This window comes from Calypte anna, chromosome 9 (genome assembly GCF_003957555.1).
Source record: "Calypte anna isolate BGI_N300 chromosome 9, bCalAnn1_v1.p, whole genome shotgun sequence".
NCBI classification, from domain to species: Eukaryota; Metazoa; Chordata; class Aves; order Apodiformes; family Trochilidae; genus Calypte; species Calypte anna.
The window spans coordinates 10,697,076-10,722,003 of record NC_044255.1 but is presented as its reverse complement, the minus strand read 5'-3'; the positions used below and the strand labels follow the sequence as shown (position 1 = coordinate 10,722,003).

Below are 24,928 nucleotides of genomic sequence, written 5' to 3'. Positions count from 1 at the left end.
AGGGAGCTTTCTTCAAGAGTTCGAAATAATTACTTACTGAAACTAACAATTAAGAGAGTTTGAAGAAAAATAGTCTTAATCAAATAAAAAGTATTTAGTAACTTTCTCTGACATAGGCATAGTTAGCTGTATGCTAGAAGATTATAACTTGTCAAGCCGTAGTCAAAGAGAACAAAAAAGTCAGAAGAGGGTATTTTAATGAGTTGCTCCTTAGGGAGGAGAGGTAAAGGCCGTTCCTTGGCCTTCTCTCTCACATGCCTTCTGTTCCCTGCGATCCAAACCTTTGTCCCAGTGACCTCTGCAACTGACCAGCTGAGGTGGGGAGCCACTCCTTATGTGGCTTTCATTGCCCTTAGTATTCTGGGTTTAAAATCGAGTAGCATGACTGCTGTCCCCCGTAATATCTTTATATTTTTCATAGGGGACTTCTAAGAGGGACCAAGAAGAAGTGCAAGGGAAAAATATATTCTATGTTGTTTTTTTCTTTTCCTGCTCTAATTAAACAAGGGGTTAAAACTAAGTGACTAATTAAACAAGGGGTTAAAACTAAATTCTATTGACAGTAATTTGAGGTTGAATTTTATTACATAACTGAGAATATTTAGGGTTGTTCTGTTTAAAAACCCCACCTCATCTAAGGGCACTGTGCGAACATTTCTGTCACTAATTTTCTTTCACCAGTAATTTTGAACATGTTTACTTCTGTGAAGGAAGGTGTGGGCACACGAGCGTTGCTGCAGATGAAGACTTTTTATAGTTTGTTCCCTTACTCGCAGTACATTCAGTGACAAATCCCAGGAGTGACTGTACCTTGCTGTTTGGTAAACACCTGCTTCTAGCTTACTTTTTTTTTTCCATAGGGCTGAAAGGAGGAACTGGGTTAGGTAGTTCAGGGGCTGTGTGACCAGCCTGAAGAAATGCTATGGGGATGCTCGATAAATTCTGTCTGCTAGAACCCCTTTCACATTCGGTGGTTTTAATTAAAAGATTTTTGTGAATTTATACAGGAGCCATAGAGGCCAAAAAGAGGGGATTTGGATCGGTGTTTTTCCTTTGAATTAGGATCCTGGTCCCGACGGTCCCGACGCGCTGAGAAGGCGCGGTCGCGGCCCGGGAACCGCCAGCTGCAGTAACGTGGGTGCTGTCTCCGCCGTCGCCAGACTCAGCGACAGAGAGAGCTGCGCGTCAGTGCGGTGCAGCGCCGGTCTCCACAGCCAGGCCGCGGCCTACGGAGCCCGATGCCCCCGGCGGCGGCGGCCTCCACCTGCCACCCCGGCGGCATTGCCGTGCTGCGACCCGCCCCCCGCCGCCCCGCTCCCCGCGCCCATAGGCCGAACGGGCGCCCGCCCCGCGGTGGGGCCGGGCTGCGGGGTGGCGGTTTTGTGGCGGGCGGCAGCCGCCAGGCGGCCACTCGGCGGTAACTGCGCGGCGGGTGATGCCGTGCGGGCAGCCGGAGAGCGGCGCCGCCCCCGCGCGGTACGTGGTGGGGGTGGACGTGGGCAGCACGGTGGTGAAGTGCCACGTCTATGACCGGGCGGCCGCCGTCAGGGGCTCCAGCTGCAGAAAGGTGAATTCGCGGCGGAGGGGCAGTGGTGGGCGCTCATCGGGGCGGGGCCGGGCCCTCACCTCGCCGGTGGGACTTGGCGGGAGAGGCGGGCGCTTGTGGTGCGGCCGAATGTGCCCACTCTCCATCGAGTGCTGGGCGGTTCTGACTGGTGGGTCTATGGATCTCTGGCCGGAGCGGGAGTGGGTCGGGGCTCGGCGCGGGGAGCGCTCACAGGCGCTCACCCGGCGTGGCTCGGTCTGGCGAGCACTGTACCCCGAGCCGGGTGGGACTTCCCGAGGGCCCTCAGACAACCCGGGGTGAAACGAACCCCCCAGCCCGGCTGTGGGCCCCGCCGGGACCCCACCGTTCCCCCGGCCGCCTTGCAGCTCGGCGTTTGCCCCCACCCTCCTTTTCCCTCCTTCGCTTTAATCGCTTATCGACTAAATCCTCTCTGAACAAAACGACTTTTGTTAGCAGGGCATAGCAGAGACCTGCGTAAGACTTGCATTTACACGCTTGTCATTATCTAACAGCGCTTCTCAGAAAAGTGTTAACTTTGAAATATGAATGTCAGGCTGCTCCTGATTTTGGGAGCACACAGCTCGTGATTTTGGGATCGGTTACAATCTCCAGAATTAACTTTTTTATTGTTGCCTATTGCAATTAAGAGCATGCAGCGAGGGGAAGTGTAAGGAACCCGATGAATTTTCAGTGATGGAAGGGGACGTTCTGGAGGTACCAGGCCCTTTTGCTTGAAGCCCAGCTGGCAGGTGCTCCCTGGAATTAAGTCAGAAAATTAAGACCCAAAAAAAGCAAACCCAAGCGTATTTGTAGAAACTTGGACAAGAATTCTGGTTTTGTGAACTAGCGATTGTAGTAATGCTGTGTATTTTTTGTTAACAGGTGGAGTCACTTTATCCTCATCCTGGATGGGTTGAATTAGATCCTGAAGTGCTGTGGAGTCAGTTTGTTGGTGTGATAAAAGAGGCTGTACAAGGTAATGGCTTATAAAATCTGAAGACTATTATTCATCAAAATTAATAAAGTTAGTTGATTAGACAATAACAGTATTTTTGTTTATTTCTTTAAAAGTACTGAAAATTCATTGCTGAGCACGAGTCTACAGCATACATGAAAGATGATTCCATTAATACGTAAAATATGACCCTTTAATTTTAAAATTAATGAGCAATTAATTTTTTTCTCTCAGTGTTGCAAAATTAGGATTGAAGTAGAAGTAGTGTGCCCATTTGATTTACAGGTCACTGACAGTGTCATGTTGCTTTAGCATTCTGTGCATGTATCCTTCCCCAGTGTCAGTGTTCTTCCACCGGATGCCTTTGTGTACAGAAAGTAGAGTTGCTTCCTTCTCTTGTTCCCTACTGTTCTACAACTGTTTTGCATACTGTGTCCATACTGTGTTGATGTGTGTGAGAGAATGGGAGCAGGATACTGCATGGTTGTGCTTGCTCTATTATGATTGCATATTCTCATTTCCCCCACTCAAATTACAAACAGTTCTTAGCATTCAGGTTTTTTATTAGTAGTAGTAGTAGTAGTAGTAGTACTTCAGTCTAACATTTCCTAGTTCTAGTAGTTTCCTGTTCTAGTACTTCACGCACTAGAACAGACACAACTCCTTTTTCTGCCCAACTTCTGATGATTTTTTGTTTTTGTTTTTCCCCTTGCCTGTTTTTCTGCTCTATCTGGGTACTAAGTCCACAGCTCCCTCAGCTTTCCCATTATACCTGATCCAACACAGATCACCTTCAGTGCCACACTGATGTGCTGGCCTGTCATCTGCGCCCCCAGTCACTTTTTTTCAGTTTTCCAGCCTCCTTGTTGCATGTTTGTGCCTCATACTCTTTCAATGCTTAAATTTTTGTTCAGCCCCTCTTGCAGTGGGGTTGGAGTGTTACTTGGAGTGTAATCTCCAAGTGCTGCTCTGGTGCTAAGCCTGGTTCAAGCCAAAGCTGCTCTTGTCTCTTCCTTTGGAAGGCAGCCCAGGGAACAGGATAAGTAACCATTACCAGGTATAAACTGCTGCAGATTATTTGGGGCTCTTGTTCTGTTTTCTCAGCAGCCACAACTATTCTGGCACAAAAACAGCAGTGCCACCTCAACTCCTGAAGACCTTATTAGCTTCCTCCACTCCACTCTGCAGGGCAAACCAAGAAGAAAATGTTTTGGCTAGTTTTAAAAGGTGAAGCTCCTCTTGTGGCCAAGCTGTGTGCACTGTGGGCAAGCCATTTTTACGTGGTTGGGTAATGCAAGTGAGTCTGAGCCCATACTGCTGTCAAAAGAAGTCCCACCCTCCTAGAGGGCTGTTTCCAGTCAGAGCAGTTTCCTGAATCAAATCACTGTGTGGTTGTTTGTGTCAACAGAACTTTATGAATATTTGTGCCATCACTAGAAAGGGTGTGGTACCAGGGCAGGAATGACTGTATACAGAAAGAAAGCAAAGGAGCACTTTAACGGGCTTGTGGAGCTAAAACGTGATTCTGTGCCTGACTGGATGAGCTGATGTAGTTTAATACTACCTAAAAGTTAAAACTGCTTCTGGCTGCATGGTCCCACTCTTCTTTCTGGCCCTGGTACTGGTTCAGCCCTTGCAGCTTTAGCTGAAAAATACCCATGTGTGTCTTCTGATTTGTGTTTCTCTTAAAAGAGAACTTAGCTCCGCTCACAGAGGGGTCTAGAGAGCATGATAGTTGACACAGGGAGGTTGCAGAGATGGGGAGCAGTATGACATGCCACTCTAAAGTGCAGTTAGGTATTTCTGTTTGTGCTTTCAGTCACATTCATCTATGTCGAATGCCCATTTTAATTGATTATATAGGCATATGTAACCTGCCTGTTTGTCACTGGAACTGTTTAAGTAAAATAAAAACAAGCCTTTCAGAAGGTAGAGAAAGGGTCAGTGAGCTACAACTGCTTTGGTAAAGTAAGGTTTTTTTAATTGCTTTGGAATCAGTTGTCTGACCTTAAGTTCTCTAATGCTTCCTTGTTCTAGCCACTTAGTTGGTCAGTCTGTAGAGATTTGTATTCTTTTAAATTATTATTATTATTTTCCTAAATATGCCATATGTTTTATATTTAGATAGAAGAAGTTGTATTTTTGTTTGCATAAGGTTTTTGGTGTGATTTGTTTTTGGTTTTTAGCTGCAGGACTTCACATGAGGCAAATTGCTGGTCTTGGCATCTCAACACAGAGAGCAACTTTCATTACATGGCACAGGTATGTATAGTGTGTGTTGTTTAAAATGAATTTATACTAATTTGTATTCATAGACTGGATGAAAGCAGACTGTAGAAATGTTGAATTAAGTCAGGTCACAACCTCTGAGCAACAAATGTCAGCCATTGATGTTCTCCTTTGTTTGCACAGTCACACCTTACAGCAGTTGGGAACCACTTAAAAGCGTATTTCCTTTTTGATTAGTTCTTAGTACTTTGGAAGAAAGAGATGCATATGGAAATTTTTTAATTCTGTTTGAATTTTGTCACTTATTTACTCAAATCCACAAGATGGCTAGGAGGATATGCACTTATTTTCGGAGCTGACCTTGTGTTAAGTGTCTTAGTGTTGCAAATTATAAGTAATGTTGATTTTTGGGAGGCCAGTTTATGTTTGATAGTTTTAAATGGAAATCTGCAAATACTGTTTTTCAGGAAGACAGGGAAACCTTTTCATAATTTCATAAGTTGGCAAGACTTAAGAAGTTCTGAACTTGTGAATTCCTGGAATAAGTCCCTTCTGCTGAAGGTAAAACTGCTAAGCTGGGTACTGCTTGGACATACTAGAACTGATTTATTTTTATGTAGAGTGAGGGCAGTATATGAAATACTGGCAATGTCCTGTTAATGTGATGTGCTGTGGCCTAAAAACATTCAACAGAGCAAGATGAGAGTGGAAAATCCTACCAAGAGAAAATGTAGTAGTACCAAGAAAACCAACGGCCTGAGCAGAATTAATTAGGGGAAAGGTATCTGTAGCTCTTTCGTGCCAATTTGTTACTTTTTAGGTTTTTTTAGATGAAGATGTTACATGTTAATGCCACTACAAATAAGTTTTGAATCTACGTAGGTCTTGGTTGGCCTTGTTTCATGCTTTTTCCTTATTTGGGTTTTTTTTAATGTACTCTGCTCAGTTTAGAAGGTATATTTTATGCTACTTGTGGCTCATGCCTCATACCTTTAGAAGAGAGAGAATTGCTGTAACTGGAAAACCTGAAGTTACTTTTCCTATAAGTGCAAACTAATTAGCACACCTACAATAATAAATCCTTGGGTTTGCCCCAGATTTCTTTCATGAATGAAAACTTCATTAACGATTAAGTTTTGGATAGTCTTTTAAAACATAATTGAGCCTGTCTCCTATAGGAGAAATTTCACTGCAATAACAGTATGTAACACTGTCACCCACATCAGGCATTGTTCTCATTTAGGTGACCTTTCTTTGTAAGGCAGAACAGTCTTTATCAGTGTGCCAGCAGAAGTCAGTAAAACTCAGTCCAGCTGGTCTTTCCTGTGGTATTTGTTGTGGGAAGGCGAACTGTTGAAACCTTATGTCAGGATGATCTAACAGAATTTTACCTTGCTGAATCTAATATGTTGTCAGCAGCTTTCATGTCTGTTGACATTCTTTAAAGGTGATTGAAAAGTGTGAGATTAAAATTTAACTAACTGTTTTCTTTTGAAACAGGTAATCCATATAATTTTTACAGTTCTTCATTTCTTGACTGGGAATGACCGATTTTTGGCACCAAGTTTTCTTACTTTTTCAACACAACAGACTTCTATGAAGTTGTCATGGGTTTTTAAAAATATACATGAGGTAAGCTGGAAAGGAAAAAAAGTACAGCTTCAGTCATAATGGATAGTGACTTCAGTTGGTTATACCCTCTTTGCTTTTGTCTTGCTTATTCTTTTCCTCAAAAGAATCAGAATGGAAGACTTCTGTCTGTGTTTATCTTCAAAGCCTCTCTACCAAAATAACTACTTGTGTTTATCCAACCTGTTCCTCTGATTCAGGAAACAGTAGTAGTAAACAGTTTTTGTAGTAGCTAAAGGTTTTTTCCATGGATAAGAAACATAATTAAGTCACTTTATTTCACTTGGTGTAATTATGCAGTTAGTAATTGTTTTAAAGTTGTTTGCAGTCTGGATTTGCATGACAATTGCATCTGTTTTCAACTATCACTCTTTCCACTCTGCATTATTCCAGTCGTTACAGTTACACAAGTACAATTACACAAATAGTATAGTACCAATCAAACACTGCAGTTTATTTTACATTTTGTTGTAGTGCATATTGGAAAATACACATAAATTAAGTTGTGCTAGTATAATTTAATGGACTAATAAGCACAGAGATATTTGTTGCTGTGTTCTTTCCTCTCCTCCTTACCATTTGCCTTCCTTCTTCCTATTGTAATTATAACTTCAGTGATCTTATTTTCTATGCTAATTTTCAAGTTATTTTTTAGGAAAATGCTCATCATCCATTTCCTACTCCATGAAAAGAAACCCCGAAAATTTTAAGTTTAGTCTGATATTTTTCTGTCACAAAACCAACTGTTGAGAAGGTTAAGTGTAATTTTTTACAGGTATATTTTAGTTGGATCTTTTGAAAATATGTGGTGTGAATTTGAAGGATTCTAGAATTGAAGGTTATGCAGCTGCTTAGTTTTCAGTCTGAGATAAGTATTCTTCCAGATTTTGTCAGGAGCTAATATTAGAAATACATTACTATCCAACCAAGGAGCTCAAGAAATTCATGGCTCTTACTTACACCAAATAATGTATATATTCAGTTTTGAGTTAATTAGTTTGTGCCTTCTTTTATGAATTTTACTGTTGTATACATTATCAGCTAGTGCAAATTAAACACTAATTCTCCATATTAAAGGGGAAAATCCCAAGTAAAATAACATTTTGAACTTTTTACAGACGACATAAACCAAAAAGCAGTGTCCCTGTCATTATTTTTCTCAATATCTATTTAAAAATACACTTATTTCTTCTATTTCTGTTAATTTTTAATTTACATGCAGTATGTAGGATGTTATTCATTCTTTATTCAGCACTCCTTCACCACTGCTATAATTAAGACTACTAAGTCCTGCTTGTTAAGGCTCTGTTGCCACTGCAGCAAAAGATTAATTGCTTTCCTTTCCTTAGCAACATCTGTAAGAAACTGCTTATTCTTTATTAGGGGCATGAACTGTAGGATAATATTATTTATACAGTAATAATAACATTATTATAATATTATAATATATTATAATACAATATTACCTATGTAGCACACCCTTTTTAAAAGAAAAAATTGTCAGAGACTTGGTTTTTGAGAACATTATCATGAACCACAATGAAAATGAGGAAAAAAATCAGGAAATTGTACCCAGTTGTAATACTTTTTTGTGTGTGTATTTGTTCCTAGGCTGAAGAAGCTGCCAAAAAAAATAACTGCTGCTTTGGAACAGTAGATACGTGGTTATTGTATAGGTTGACTAAAGGTGAATATTACAGTTCCTCTTAAATATTAATAAAACATACTGGAATCTAAGTAATGAGATTCATGACTTTCATTGATACATTCTAGATTTCAAAAGCTTTTTTGACAGTTTGTGGGTTTCTTGGTTTGTTTTGATGAATACTGTAAAATATTTAATGTTAAAAAAACCCAACTTCTGAATTAATTTTCTTTTGGGCTTCACTGGAAGGGCAATCAGAGAAATAGTTACTCCATGTCATCAACCTTCTAAGCATTTAAGGTTTAAAGAGGGCTGTCAGAACTGATGGTCCTTGATTGGAGAAAAGTACCTGAGAAAGCCAACTAACAAAGAATTATTAAAAATGTGGAAGAATTACAAGGCTCTGTCCTGAGGGTTAATTGGATAGGTTATGATGTGTGGTACATGTGGTCAAAAATACTCTGGCCATTTTCATGAGGGTAAAATAAAGTAATTGATATAGTAACTAATATAGAAATATTTATATGCAATACCAACATAGTTCTATTAATGATATTACTAAATAATATTAATATATTAAAATAATGTTATACAGTAGTTAATATATAATTATAGTGATGGGTAAGTAGGTTTGCTTCCTTGTATCATTATGACTTTGCCTGTAGTGACTCAGTTTATATTTCATGGAAGCTGGAGATGCTTAAAGAAAAAGTATTTTTAAAATTACTCTTAAGTAATTTGTTATGCAAAATCTTACTTTGTTATTTATTTATGATAGGTTCTGTGTATGCTACAGATTACTCAAATGCCAGTGCTACAGGCATTTTTGAACCCTTTACGGTATGTGGTGTTCCAAAAAAATTGTTGTTGCTATTTATTGTATTTATTGAGAGAGTTGCTGACAATTTTACTTTTTCCATATTATTTCAGAAATGTTGGAACCCCTCTTTGTGTAATTTACTTTCCATTCCAATGTCTATTTATCCACCAGTGAAAGACACAAGGTAATTATGAAGGCATATTCAAAAGAATATTATAACTGTTAAAATAATTGCCTTTAGAAAATGCTACATAATCTGCACAGGCTAAGTAATCATAGAGGTACTTTTATATGCAGATGTTTTCACACTGCATCCATAAGTTTTTTTTTTACTATCAGTATTTATTAAGGAATTAGCTTTAATTTTTTAAAATAAACTGATATAATTACCTTTCATATGTGATGCAGACCCACGCCTTGTATGTCTAGGTATCATGACAAAAAGGCAAATTTAGTATTGTGATGTTTCTCCCTAACATTTGTTTTAAGCTTCAACTTTGGATCAACTGACTCTGAAATATTTGGGGTACCTATTCCAATAATGGCAGTGGTAAGTGAAAGTGTTTTCTTAGTTCAATCTCTACACTTGTGCCTGTATTCTTGTTATTTAGCTTTGATTTAATCTTTGCATATTTAGTAACTACTCTTTATTCCTTCTCAGTGACTTAACTGCAGTAGAATTGGGTGTTGAATTTCTGTCCAAAAGCTCAGTTTACAAACTGAGGGAGAAAGGAGGAGAGAGGAACAGGCATTTCTAGAGATTGAGGTGCTAGATGACCAGATGATTAAGCACTGAAAATAGGAGTTTAAAAAGCTGGGTTCTGCGCTAAGCTCTGGTAATGTGTTTCTCTCTGGCTTGCAATAACTTTTTCTTCTCACTAATGTTGGTCCATCCTGTCTTGACTTCAGCAAGACTCTAAACAAATAAAAGAGTAATTATTAATAACTCCACTTACGGTACCTTTTATTTCTTTTACTTCTGTTTGTCACTATAAATGAATGGCAAATAACATGATGGTTTTGTCTCTTATTTTGTAAAGTGATAATTTGCCTAAAAAATTTGCTTGAATTCAGTTAAATGGAAATAATATCTAACCAACATGAATCTCTCCTATTATTTTGAAAGAATTATAGACTCAGTTTATCTGTAAATTTACTGTTTCACCAAGGCACAGATATAAGTAAATACATTTATTAACCATAACTGTTGAAAGACTGAGCATGGGATAATTTGGTACAGGCGTTGTAGGAAAAAAGAAAGGTAAAACCTCAAAATTTCAGCTTTCTGTTAGGGGAATTCAAGCCAAGCTACTGTCTTCTGCTGCCTGGTATTGGAAATATCTGTTTTTGTGAAATACTAATAATTCTTTTGTTTCCATAAAATTTTTCAATGTTGCAAGCAATATTACAGAAATCCACATAATGTCCAAACCTGGTGTAATTTGATTCTAGTGATAAATCTGTTGGGTTGGCCTGCAGATACTTAAGAAATGGTACACAAGTCCTCTCTTAATGTTCCATTCCTTTCTGAATGGTATGTGCATTCAGAATTCTGAAGTGTTAGCAGTGATATTTTAAAATCCAGCAGCATTTTAGGTTGGTAGTTAGTAGCTAACTTGTTGTGTTGTTTTTGTTGGTATGGCAGGTAGCTGACCAGCAATCAGCCATGTTTGGAGAATGCTGTTTTCACCCAGGAGATGTTAAATTGACAATGGGAACAGGTGGTTTTTGGAATGTGAATACTGGAGAGCATCTCTTTGCATCACAAAGAGGTAAGCTGGTGAAACTGTAGAGTATTTTGTGTTGTGTGACAGCTGTTAATGTTGAGAGCATAGGAAAAAAAATGGAGCTATGCTTTTCCTTCGATCTTCAGTGGCAGAAAAAACGTTAGAAAAAGTTCATAATGGAAGACCATGGAAATTTTAATTGGAAATATAGATCTTGGTTGTGATGACATATGCTTCTCATAAAGAGATTTTAAGTAACATCACTCAGAATTGTGTCTGTTTGGATTGGCCCTTTTGCTTCTCACATCAAAATGATCTGGTTGATCACTTTAAATTGCTCCTCTTGAGCCGTTATGCTCTGAAGTACCTGCAGTGAGATAATACAGGATTAGCAATTACTAGTTTAGTTTTCAAATACTAGAAATAGGCTCCCCAGTGTGTTTTTTAGTGTTCAAAACTTTCAGGCTTGTTACGTTTTCATAGGTGGCTATGTTAAGAGAGGAACAATGGATAGTGAAACAATTTTGTTTGCACACTCTTTCCGTGTGTCATATTTTTAAACAGTAATTTCAGAAAGCCTAAAATTTAAAATGGAAGGGATAGGGCAGGGGAGGAGGACAGTGGAGATTTTTACCAGCTACAGTCTGAAAGGCTGCTGGCAAATACAGGAGATGTGTCAGAACTGAATTAACAGGGATATCAGATTCCCTGTAAATGTGAATGCTTTTCCAGTTAACAAATTATATCATTACGATGACAGTTGGATTCAGGAAATCAGTTGTTTGTGGTCTGTGGAAATGAAGTAACAAAAACATGTGGTACTTAAAATATTTGGCTATTGAGATTTGATAGGAGTTGAAAGCTTCAAGGCAATGCTGTGGAACTGCTTTAGGTTCTTATTTATGTTACAATTATTTTCCCTATGTTTTTTGGCTGCTGTGTAGTGTGGTTAGTAGGACAGGAGACGTACCTAGCTTTTTGAGTGCCCTAGGCATGAACTGTAGTGCATTCAGTCTTTAAAGTTGACACATGTATTTAAGACTGCAAGATGAATCCCTGTAGCATCCTACTCATTAGCTGCTGCTCTATTTTGTGATCTATATTTAGTTGCTACATATGACAGTTTTAAAAAATGTTCCTTGAGGAAAACCACTTCTCAGAATGCAGTGATGGAACCATGTTGTATTAAAATCCACCTCTCCTGCAGTCTGATAGTTCTTAGCAACTGAGGTTTTGCCAAGGGTCATGCTGAAAATATGTATATCGCTTTTTTTTCTTTCAAGAGACGAGTAAAAACTTGAATATAAATAGGTGCTGCTGATTTTTTTCCCCTGTAAGCACCAGAGTGCCTCCAGGTCTAACCAGATTCCTACAGTTCCTCTAGTACTATGATGCTGCTGTTCTGGGCAGAGGCAAGCAAACTGGAGATGCTTCTGTGAGAGGCACTTATATATATCAGCAAAGTCACCTTTAGAAAACTGAGAGAAATCCCTACATGTTTCTGATGCTTTTCTTGTCCTGTCCTATAGTTAGTGGGACCTTTGTTGCATTACCTGTCATCTCTAAGTCCTGAGCAGGGCCCCATATAAGGTCTGAGTGTTCTCTTCACTCCAAGAGTTACAGTACTTGGGTTGTGTGAGGTTTTCATTGCAGTGGCCACTGAATGCTTTGGTTCTTACCAGGTGTCATGAAAAAACATTTGTTGATCTGCAGTGCTGGAAAACATCTACTGTTGAACTGGATGACAAGGTTTTTGCTTCGGTGTTAAAAAGCAGTTCTTTCTGGAAGTTTGTTCAATGATCTTACTAATACAGATATCAGACAAAAAAGTCTGAGTTCACACTGACTGTTTTAAGTTTTCTTTTTGTTAAGTTTTGACATACTAAGGGAGCAAAGAGGAGAACAAATCATCAGGTTTGTGATGCCCTCCTAATTGGCTATTTATTTCTAATGTAGTAGTATCTTCAAGCAGGAAGCTTTTTGAAAGGTTCTGTACTGTTTTTTCGAAACACTAACAGTGTTTGATGGATTTCTGCCTTCTGAGAAAAATGGGAAAAAAACCCTGTCATTGAGTATTTTTTTAGTCACTGCAAAGCCAACACTACTTGGTGGAAGTTATAACTGACTGCAAATCCTGTCATCTAAACCATGGAAGTGCTAATCTTTTGTAGTTTTAGACAAAGTATGTAATTTGGGTGTTTAGGTGTTTGTTTTGTTGCTTGTGTTGGGCAAACATAAAGGTAAAATGCTGTAGTTAACTGGCTGTAGCCTTTGGGGACAAGGATGGGCAAATTGTCAAATGTTTTCTTTACTTGCTTTGTATAAGAAAGCACTGCATATTGAAAAAGGGATAAAACAATCTATTGCTTTTATTGTCTTCTGTGAAGAGGCTCCATGTTTTAAGTTTGTGTTGGCTTCTTTTGTGTTTGTGTGTCTGTTTTAGTATTTCCACTTCCTTTCTGAAAGCCCAGCCTTTGAGTTTTAAGTTCTGGGAAAGTGAGTTCTGACTTTTTAATTCTGACAATTAGAAACAAGTGAGGAAAATTAGATGGATTGAAAAAAGTAGGAAAATGTTGATTAATTTTTAAGTATGTACATTCTTAACATAAAAAACTAAGTGCAAGTTGCTCTTCTTAGCTTAAAAAGCTTAAAAAGGTAGTTGGTTGGTGGGTTTTTTGTGGTTGGATAGTTATTTTTTTTCCAGTTTAACTTTGGCTTTAACAAACTGTTGTTCAAATGTCTTGTAATTATATCACACAATTTAAAAAAAATACATTTAGCCTCTATTAATGAAATATTTTTGCTTGACTTCTGCAAAGGAATTTAATAAAAACAACCTTTTTATTAGTTGGGTATATTGTAAGGATTGATTTTATATGATTTCTGGAAACATTTAATTTAGCTAGATGTTGTGTTTTGTTTTGTTTCATGGAAAATAATAAAGATCTGTATCCACTGATTGGTTGGAAGATTGGGGAAGAAGTTGTTTACTTAACTGAAGGCTGTATGTCAGACATTGGCACTGCCATAAAATGGGCCCAGGATATAGGTAAGTAGTTCTTCAATCTTCTAGAGAGTAAAATGTACTATGACTTTAAAATCTGTTTTATGGGGTTATAATTATGTTACTGGACTTATTACTTTAAGTAGTTTGGTTTCACAATCATCTCCTCGTCAGACCTCGCCTACATACGTAGGCGTTTATTTTCCTGAAACATTACTCTCCTCACTTGGTTTCTCTTGAGCATGAAAAACTTCCTGATACTTTTTTTTTAATCCAGTATCTAGACTTGAATAGTGTAAAGGAACCCGTCTCAAGTAAGATATGTGCTGGTTTAGGGTACTTGGACTTGAACTTTAATCTGAGATGCACAGAAATTGACTACTCATTAAGTGCAGGTAGCATGATCGTGAATTCAGTATCTCCCACGTTCCTTTTAGGAGATCTCTAGCTGTCCATCTCAGAATTAATAACAAGCTTGAGTTCTATGAAGAACTTGAAGGTAGTTGTGTTGTGTATGTTTCTTCACATAGAAATGATGTGCCTTTTGGCTATGACAATTGGGTAATGAAAAGATTTGCATTTTAGTTTAAGAAAAGGTTACGAAAAACACTAGCTCTGTAGTAGTTGATATTCAAAAGCACTTCCTGTTTGTTTATAGGACAACTTCTATGTGTGTTGCAATAAACTATTTACATAGATATTTATTTCACCTTTATTAGGATGTAAAAAAGCAATTAGTGTCTCAAGCTTTGAGCTGTCTGGGAAAGGTTTTCCTGAAGCATAGTTCACTACAAAATTCTGTATTTCTTGAAGTTGTCAACTTCTGGAAAACATGCATACTCACATACCTGGCCTTAAGGATGAAGTATGACTCAGACTGGTGCTGGTCTTTTGAGGAAATTACTTGACTGAATATACAGTTCAGTGCTGATAGCTGCAGCTATCAGTGGTCCATAGATAAGCTTGCTACTTTGAATTCCATACTTAAACTGGATATTTATCCATATGGAACTTACCCATCTATAAAATGGATATTATTGGTATATGCAGAATGCGTATAAAGGAGTTTTAGCTAGCCAGTAGTGAAGTGGGCATTATCTACAGTTGTTACAACAGGAAAAATTGGGACATAACAAGTAGCCATGCTGCTGTAAACTCTCTAATAAGTAAGACCTTTATTTTCTGGAAATATGATTGCAGAGAAGCAGAATTTAGAAACTTTTATCAGCTTTACAAATAAAGAGAAGGGCTAAACTTATGCGCTGCAGAAGGAATTGGGCCAAAACATAAGGTAAGCTAATGACCTCAGTAAGGCTGATGAGGCTCAGCGTGACAGAAGATGAGACACGTGATAGCAGTAAAGTTTTGGAAAGAGGAATTTCTACAGGAGGACAAACTTTGTTTAATTTCTGTTAGTGGAACCAGATCACTTCTAAGAATTTTGAAATAGGGGTATTTAGAATTTTAGGCTGAACTCAGCCTTACTTAATTTTTTCATTTTCTGTCCTGACATAGAGATATTATACATAGTTCAGTAATAGCAAATACAACAAGAAGGAAAAGATGTGACTTAGGCATATTAGTCTGGACACAGTAGAATCTAAAGCTTTCAATCAAATTTATGAAAGTTAATAAGGTAAGTTGAAAATCCTGGTAAGTTACCAAGGTGGATTTTTTCAAAGAAAATTTGAGCTAGATTAACCCAGTTTGTCTTTGATAGGAGAATTTGCTTTAGAGACAAGAAAAAGCAGTAGCTTTCATTTATGGGAGACCTCTAGTCTTCTGTAAAACTTATGTGGCCACATAATGAGATTATTAATGAAAACTACAGAAGATGGGTGTTTGTACAAGAATTGCTTGTGAATGAAGAGCAAGCTTAAAAGAAGGATGTCTTGTAGAGTTTTGAAAAATCTGGCTAGAGAGAAAATATAAGTGGTGTCTTTTAAAAAGGTGATATTAGGACCTACCTTATTTGTATTTATGTGTCAAGTTGCTTGTAAAAATATCAGCTATGCTGATAAAATACAGTGGGTATTGAGGGCATTCTCTGCAGACATTTAGTACTAGGGCTGACAGTAACATCTTTGGGAGGTAAAACATGTCTGTTTTTCAGGTCAAGTTTTGTAGCACACTTAGTGTGCCACTGTTAGCATTCTCAATTTCCATTTATGTCTTACAGGATGTAAAGATTAGAAGCAAAACAGATATGAGAGGATCCTTTTGAATTAGGCTTCATCTGAAGAGAATTATTTTTTTTATGTGACTGAACGTGAAATACAGAAGTGATCATTTCCCTTAGAACATGTAGTATGACAATGTTATAGAAGAAAATAGTCTAATTCTAGACTTTTAGTAATATATGAAGAAATTGAAGTAAATAATAAAAGCATATGACTTATGCATCTTTACAGATCTTTTCACCAATGTAGATGAAACAGCAAAAATGGCACGGAGTATTGTTGATTCTCAAGGCGTTTGTTTTGTTCCAGGTTTTCAGGTAAAAATATTATTAATACAATGGAGAATATATTTTTATAACCCAGTTAAAAATAACTTTTACATGTTTCAGTGTAGTAGTTTACATCTTATCACAGCACTAACTTTTACATGTTTCAGTGTAGTAGTTTACATCTTATCACAGCACTCTGTACTACTATGGTTCTGACTCTGTCCTTCACCACAACATATGAAGACCATTATCATGTCAGAATGCTTAAACACCATTCCCCCATGAGAAAAAACATAACAAATAGGAATATGACTTCAATTTTGTAGATGGAGACCTGGGGAACAGATAAACTAAAAGATTTGTCCACAGTAACTCAGGCAGTACCTACAGAGACAGAAATGGATGCCATAGCTTTTCTGCCACATGCAGAGATCTTATTAAGACAATACTTCTAATCACTCTTCTGAAATAATTGATTTTGTTCTGCCTCTTTTTAAGATGTAGGATAAAATTCATCAGAATATTTATACATACGTAAAGATGCACAAGGTTGTAAGTCCTGGTGTTATGAAAAGCAAAGATATTTAAATAATATTTAGATACTTCCTTGATATGCAGATTTAATCTTTAAATAGGGTCTGTGACTTCTTACTGAGCACAGTGTATATAGTAAGGATTCCTTGGCATTTTTTTCCCCACTTCAGTCCGCTCCCTTTCCTAGTAGCTTGCTTCTCTTTTCCTCACAGAGGAACTTCCTGCAATGATGTGATCTTTTCTGAGTCACGGGCTCTGGGTTCTTTCTGCTTGCTTTCCATTTATGTTAAGAGACCTCTGTATCCTCGTGTATCTGTCCTTTCCACCTCTGAGTCATGATCCCTCTTGAATTTCCTTACAGATGTGTGTTGCTGTCCCAGTGCAGAGGCAGCAGTGAGGGTGATACTGCAGTTCAGTCTAGCATCTTAGTCTAGATTGGAATTGATAGGAGTTCCAGCTAATACACTGCATTAAATGGCAACTTGTGATAGCTGGGGAGCTGACACGCTGCCTGTCCAGCTATGGAGCAGTTGCTTCCAGTCTGGGTTTGATAGTTGGTAATAATAATTCATAATTTGTCACCACAAAATATGACAGAGCTGTAAGAGCTCTTTGACAGACCTTCATAAAGAATGAAAATAAGCAGGTTTTGGTAATGTAGCTGTTGCTAGGTTGGGAACTGTGGAGAGCCCCAAAAGATTTTCATCTAGTTATGCCACTTCCTATGCAATGTGAGATAATCTGACTAAAAGCACATTTGCAACAACTGTTCCTACATTGTAGGTTTATCAACATGAAAATATCCAAATCTCCACAGAACTTGGTTATCATAATCAGTAATGCTGTCCAGGAGAAACTGGTGTCCTGGTCTCAAAGTTGTCATTTGGAATATTAACATTATGAACTGTATTGGACAGATGAGCCAGGCAAGAAGAAGGGAAATCTTTTGCTGTGCTGTGGGGGTTGAGTAATACCTGCCATCACCTGTTTTTTTGTTGTATAGACAACTGATACTTGAACCTGTGAGGTCTTAAAAAGGTACTGTGTTACTTGAACAAGAAAAGCCATTAATATGAAAACATTATTCTTTTTAATTCCTCAAAAATCACCACCTTCTTTTTGTCTTAGAAGTCTTAAATAGTAGTTTTCTAGCTTGAATTGCATACATTTTAGAACTACATGTTATGTTTTTGAGGACTCATACATCTTTCTGTGTGGGTCTAAGAGTTCTTTGGGATTTTTTTTCATCTTCCTTTGTTTACCATACTCAGTTTGATCATTCCCAGGACTAGTGCTTTTTCTGAAGAAACGTACCATCGTTAATCTTACCTTCGTGCAAGTCTGATATGCAAAGAAAAATTTAATTTCTTAGCAGGTAGCCCAGCTATTGTCTCAAACATCCAGCCTAGTAATTATATTGATTCTTCGGGGTATAAAGCATTATTATGCTGAAATGCTTCCATTTAACATTTACTGTGAGTAACTGTGCTGCAAAATAGCAAATGTTGAGCCATGTCAAATTTCAGTATTTGCGACAGGAATCCTAAGGCAGACAAATGTTAGTCTGAATTAATTTTGAACTCCTAATTCTGTTAATATTAAAGTTTTAGAGATGTTGGTAAAACCTCTTTTTTGTTCAGTAGGATTTTCGTTGGCTTTGCAGGTTTGTCTCCCCCTTTCTCTCTTGACACTGTTTCCATAAGGAACTCTAGCCAGCTATTGGTAAACATTGCTTAAGTGTCTCCCTAGTTCTAATATTCCCAGTCCAAATTTAGAAGCTGTACATAGAAAACAGAATGGATTTCTCTTTTAACTGTGGCATCTAGTTACCACCGATAGTATCCACCAATGTGAATTCTTTGCCTTTTAAAAACTCTGCTTATCTCAGTGGAACATGCTTAGCTTGTGCACTCAGAGTAATAGAATCTGTAACAATTTACAAAACTGAATGGATTAAATGGTATGACAGGGGACATGAGCAGAGTTGAACACGTAGGGACATGTCTGCTTAGCTTCCCTGGCTAGATCTTAACACAAATTGATTGTATGGTAATGTTTGTTAGACATCAAAATGACAGTGGTTGGGGAGGGTTCTTGTGAAGCCCATGTGTTCATTGGCTATGATGCAGAACACTGAGGAAACATCATTGTGAATGTGTATTTGATATTGAGAGAATATGTGCAGTAATATGTTTCTTCTTCTTCATTCTGCTGGAAACAGGGGTTCTGGGATTAGTTTACTATGAGTAGTAGTAACAGCAAAAACTTAAAACTATTCATTGGATGGATGCTTATATATGCGCTGTTATGTTTTGTTGGTTTTTTTAACAACTGATTCTTTCAAGATGCTCATCCTTATGTAGAATATGAGTCTGTTCTTTTTAGTTTATTACCTTGTATAAGAAAATCTGTAAACTTGGAAGCCATGGATTTTCATTGTCCATTTGGGCTATACAAGTGATGCCATTCTAAGAATGGGAAAGGTACTTGTATATGGAAAAAAAAATCCTCTTTTTAATGTAGAAGGAGGAACTTCTGCAATATGCCAGTTTTTCTTTTGACTGTGTGTACCTATCCATACATTTTGTTGCTTGTTTATCTCACACATGTTAGTACTTTCTTAATTTATTAATATGTGTGTATATATTTTATACACATAAAATTCAAACTTGATGTGAGTTTCGTCATAATTTATATTTAGCACAGTACTTCCACAGTAGTGGAAAGGATTGTTTCAATTTAAAAATTACTGTCTACAGTAAAAACTGAGGTTTAACATTGTCACAAACCAGGTACAGACCAGCAAACTAGTATTTCGTTATTAAGTTCATCAGAGGAGTTGAGGTGTGGGGAGGGCATTGGTCATTTGATCCTTCAATTCTCCAGCAAAAAAGAAAACAATCTAGTGACCATTAGAATTTTAGTTGCACTCCGAATATTGGTGTCTTCTGAAAACAGACTGTTTTATAAACTAATAAAAATTGTTAGTATCTGTAGTGAAATGAGGCAACCAGGTGCCATTAATTGCCAGGGAGTGAGCATGAGCTTGTGTCAAGCCCACCTGTGCCTAATTAGGGTGGGCCTATTGGCCCCCTGGTCCTGCTCATGCACAGCGGGGGTCCACCCTAATTAGTCACAGGTGGGCTTGACACAAGCTCATGCTCACTCCCTGGCAATTAATGGCACCTGGTTGCCTCATTTCACTACAACTATCCTTTTCATTGTTACTTTTAGTACATCTTGTTAGTTCATCTATCTTTTAGCAGTTCAGGAAAGTTTTAAGAAAAAAACAACAGTGTGTGTGAAATCTTGCTAGAGAACAATATCAGTGTGTTTTGTCCCGGATACTTCATGTATTTCAAAGAAGTCATACAGATTAGTGTTGTTCAGTATGCCAGATTTATAAGAAGTCACTTAAACCTTCTTCCTGTTGAAAGAAGCTATTTAAACTACTCACTGAGTTAGCTAAAATAATACTATATACTGCTTACATATTGTTTTCAATTTTCTCCTTTCAATATGCTGCCTGTAATTGTCGTAAGTTATTTTTTTTCTTACTCTTTGACTCCTTTCTTAAAAGCCAACAAATGTAATTCAGTGAACTCATGGTGAAATCTTTCCTGCAGATTTCTGTAAAAGACCCATATTTGTGTGCCTCTTTCATGGGACTGAAACCTTCCACTACCAGAAATCATCTCGTACGAGCTATATTGGAATCTGTAGCTTTCAGGTACTTCTTGCTTAATTATTTTGTTAAGATAGATCTGCTTTTGATTTCATCAGCTGTGCTAAATGGATACATGGACTTGTGCAGTTCATAAAATATAAATTGTATTAATCTATTACTGTTACATTGATAAGGAGTTTTAGCTGCTTTCCTTTTTTTTCTGTTACACTTGACAAATAAGCTCATGCACATTTACTAGTTCAGAGGTTTTGTTATAAAGTAACGAAGTTGATATTATTAATTTATATTGTTTTCTGCTGTTCTAAAAATGTTTACTGTGTAAGGTTTGTCCTTAATTACCTGACAGTGATTTGTCAGAAGCTGTAGTCCACTCCCACCCGTTTATCTCTGACGCTGGAAGTTTTGTGTTAGCTTTTTGGCCAATACAAAATATTTTAGGTATTTTATAAACACAGTAATAGGCATCTTAAATATCTTTAAAGGTGTGTGTGGACAACTACCAGATCTAGTTGTCAAGGTTAAAGGTATTACTGTTAGTCACTGGTGATATCACATCAGTAGCTTATTGTAGAACAGACTGGTTCTGCCTTGCAAACCTTTGCACCATGTGTATGGTTTCATTCAGCCATAAAGGTTGAATGAATATGGTTTGAGCCTGCACTGTAGCCCATTAGGAAATGCTGATATGGTTCTTTCCATCTACTCAGCATTTCTGCTTTGGGTGTTAACCTCTGGCAAAAAGGATGTCTGGAGGAGGGTAATGTTCTGAATTGCTGCACCTGTTTCTAATGCCTTTTTTTCCTGCATTGCAGGAAAAGAGGAACATGAGCTGCAGTAATTCCTGAGCTGAAGCATGGGTTTCTCAAAACCAGATGTCCTTTGTGTTTAAATTTTCTCCCATTAAATGAAGTGGTTTCAGAACAAGTCAAACTTGCAGCCTTCAGATGTTCATTTGAAAGAATAGCTGGAGAAACTGAATAATGCTGTCAACTTGGCTTCCTCACTCTAAAGCATTTGTTACATCAGCAATTGCATTGTGCCTGTAGAAATCTATCAGTAATTTTAAGTGGGAAAAATGTACCTTCTACAGTGACATGCTATAGAATGGGCCATGATTTAGCCATACTTGTACTCTCACCATGACAAAAAGCAATGTCAGTCCATTTTTTTTCCTTTTTTTTCTTTCTTTTTTTAATAATTTATGCATTCTGGAAACTTATTAACTATTGCAGCAGTTCTGACACAACTGTGGCATTTTTTTGCCTTGTATTTTATCATCTGTGTAGATACTAGAAACGCTTCATGGAATATATAATATTTGTTGCAACTATATCTTTTTTTAAAGGAACAAACAGCTTTATGATGTCATTGTGAAGAAAGTACGCATTCCTCTTCAAACTATTCGGTAAGTTCCCTGTAACTTTTAAATTTAATATATGGGAGTTTGATTTTAAGTAGGTGTGATCTTATGCCTTTTGTCTTGCTGAAAAAATTGTGCAGCTGAGATGGAGATGAACACCAAGTCAAATGTTAATGTAACTAAAGTGGCAGTAGGGCTTACCCACAGAAGGGTTAGTTCTTAAACTATTGGTATTGGTTATTGTCAGTAGGTGAGTAATGAATTGCTCTTATTGCTAAAAAAAAAAAAAAGAAAGGCAAGGTAGCACTAGAGAGCAAATATATAACTGTGCCTACCACAAAGGTCCTTCTAACCATTACTGAAGTTTTTTGTGCTGGGTCTGTCACAGACTGAATGTATTTTGAAGAGGTCAGTTAAAACTGGACCTATTTGTGAAGGAAAGAGAATACTGTCAATCCAGTTGTTAGGACATGGGTTTTGCTTCAGTCTTTGAAGAAGCGAATCAAATTTAGTGAGGTAACTGTGATCCCTAGAATATGCTTTTCACAACATCTTGGAAAAATCTAGCTGAGTTATGCATTCATTACTGGAAAACTGCTTTGCACATTTTGGTAGGTCCTTGGCTTGGGCACACCATAGGACTTAGAGCCTCAGGCCCTCTCATGCTGAGAAAACTCCAAAAATCCTCCTTCTGGCAGCCAGGGGTCATCGTGGTACCACGGCAAGGAACAGATAGGAGAGCGTTTCTGTTCCTTTCCTGGCTCTCTACTGATGCCAAGAAGGTTTATGCATAAATGGGGAATGCCAGAAGTTGTTTTCTGAATTGTTGGTGATAGGCTTCTAGGTACCTGTGTATTCAGTTGTTTGTTTGTTGTTTTTAATTTTTATCCCCTCTCCCTACAGAGCTGATGGAGGTGTCAGTAATAATAGTTTTGTCATGCAGATGACTTCAGATTTAATTAGTAAGAAAATAGAAAAACCTGCAAATGCAGACATGTCTAGTCTTGGTGCAGCTTTTCTAGCAGGCCTTGCTTCAGGTATGTATACATTGAAGGGAGTTTTCATTTTTTCTTTCATAAAGTATGGTCATAACTAAGGAAAAAAATCAGGAAAACTGATTTTAACTGTAACTTTAACTGCAGGTAACTTTAACTGTAAAAACTCCCCCAAATTTAGTTATTTTTGTGGGAATCCCAGTTTAGTAGTGTTTGTTTCTCTGCATAGTGCTTTTTACCCACATACCTACATTCAGTAGACCAAAGAAACAGATTATACTGCCATACACAAACCAAAACAAGGACGATATTTGTATTTCTAAATCAATTTCCCAATTCTTTGAGCAGTTGTATGCTTGTTTAGTTGTATGTAAATAACTAATGACTGAGGTTAATGTGAAAAGTATCTGCATATATGTTTGTAAGATGTTTTACACTTAGTATAGTACATTACTGGGGCAGAAGAAGGTGAACTAGAGTGAGTAGATCACATGACAAGGAAGGTGCCACACTGATGTGCAGCCATGTCACTCCTTCATCTGTGAACTAAGTCTTTAGAGTTTTCTCAGAAATAAACACAGTTGAAGTAAAAAATAAATCATTAACAGAGGAAAAAAACCAGCTCTACTCGCACAGAATTGTTGCATGATAACCAGACTTAAAGCTACAAACTGACAGTGGTTTTGCTTAATGGAAGTATATTTTATAGGTGGATATTAACTTCATCTAATATCTTTGATATGTAAATAATACAGCTCTAAGATTAAAAACTACATGCTTGGGTAAAACTTAGTAATGAAAACTGTAAGAAAGCTGCAGCCCTTGGTAGACAAGGATGATTCAATAGCATAACTTAATCTGAATACGTAATACTAGCTGTGTTCTGTGTTTGTGCAATTTTTAAGACAGTGAAAAGCAACTAGAGCTAAGCCTTGGTTTCTGTGACCCTTCTTCATTGAGAAGGACCTGCAGCCAAAAGCACAGTGTGGATGAAACCTAAGGGGACTTGAGTGTACCAGAGCTGTTCCTTGGAAACAGTCCCAGTTAAGCAGATGTGCTGTTGTCAGGATTCCAAACACGTGGATGCTATTGGAAAGGAGTTTCACATGATAAAAATATGCTTCCCTCTGAGAAAGTTGTTGGTTAAGTAAAGAAAAGCTGTCATGATTTCTTACTGTGTTTCTGCTTTGAATTTCTGAGAAATAAATTAAAACGACACTAAAATAACATTTGCAGTTGAGCTTGACAATGAACTTTCTGTTTATAGGATTTTGGACTGACAAAGAACAACTAAAGAAGCTAAGGCAAATAGAAGCAGTTTTTGAGCCTCAGAAGGACCCAGAGGAATACAAACCTGCTATGGACACCTGGCTTCAAGCAATGAAACGCTCCCTGCACTGGTAGAAATCGACGTTTTAATTTTAGAAGGTTTAAAATGGTTTACTATTTATAAAAACTCAACATTAATAGGACAGCAAAATCCATAACTGGAATTTGTGATGGTATAAATGTAATGGTATATGGTATTTCAGTTACTGTCCTGCTGCCAGTTTACTTACCACACCATAATGAACCTTCATAGCATCCCTGTGACAGCTGTAGTCCAGCTGCAGGATTTGTGTCCCTTCGGTGACCTCCTTTGGGTGGCCTAGTAGCTTGAATCCTTCCAAGTAGTAGAAATGGAGAGTTTTTTCCTATGATGAGTTTTCAACTGAGGAGCTCACCTCCCTTCTGCTTTTTAAAATTTTTGGTATGTTAATCATTAAGGAAGGATAAAAGGCTTTTCTAAGAAAACTAAAATGATTGCTGGGGAGGTAGTTGGGATGAACTTGATTCTATACAAAGATACTTTCTTATTAGTAGTCTGTTTACCACCTTTTGGTTGACTTTCCTAAGGAAATATTTGACCCAGCTGTGGTTCATTTTTGTACACCAAATGAAGGTGAAATATAAAAGCAAACAGACTTTCAGCGCTATAAAAATAAAATAATCTAGGACTTTTGTAGCTGAGGGTTCCTATCTAATTGGTAGCTCAATTTAAAAATTTGTTTTATAAAGGCCAAAAGCTATGTTATCTGGCATAGCTAATATAAAATACATAAAAGGTAATCACAGGTATGCTATCTAACGTGTAAAAATCAGTAATATTAATATTTTCAAGCCTGTTGTTACATCCTACTATTACTAGCTAAAAGGAAGTCAAAAGTCTGGTTTTAAAGCTATGAATTACTTTTATATTTTTAAAATAAGTTATAATAAAAGAAATGTGTAGTTCATTATTCTTATGTATTTGTTTATCACTAATCTGAAATGATTATAATTTTAT

General features: G+C 37.4%; 1 protein-coding gene across 1 annotated transcript; it reads left to right on the top strand.

Moving 5' to 3' along the window:
• The first annotated feature begins 1,376 nt into the window (after positions 1–1,376).
• Positions 1,377–24,928, top strand: GK5 (glycerol kinase 5). The gene is made up of 16 exons (XM_030456086.1): positions 1,377–1,567; positions 2,450–2,543; positions 4,709–4,784; positions 5,219–5,312; positions 6,252–6,383; positions 7,992–8,067; positions 8,804–8,865; positions 8,956–9,029; positions 9,335–9,395; positions 10,491–10,617; positions 13,517–13,621; positions 15,988–16,073; positions 20,186–20,289; positions 21,593–21,652; positions 22,511–22,644; positions 23,870–24,928. The coding sequence occupies exons 1-16, from the start codon at positions 1,436–1,438 to the stop codon at positions 24,004–24,006; spliced, it is 1,554 nt and encodes a 517-aa protein (XP_030311946.1). The 5' UTR covers positions 1,377–1,435; the 3' UTR covers positions 24,007–24,928.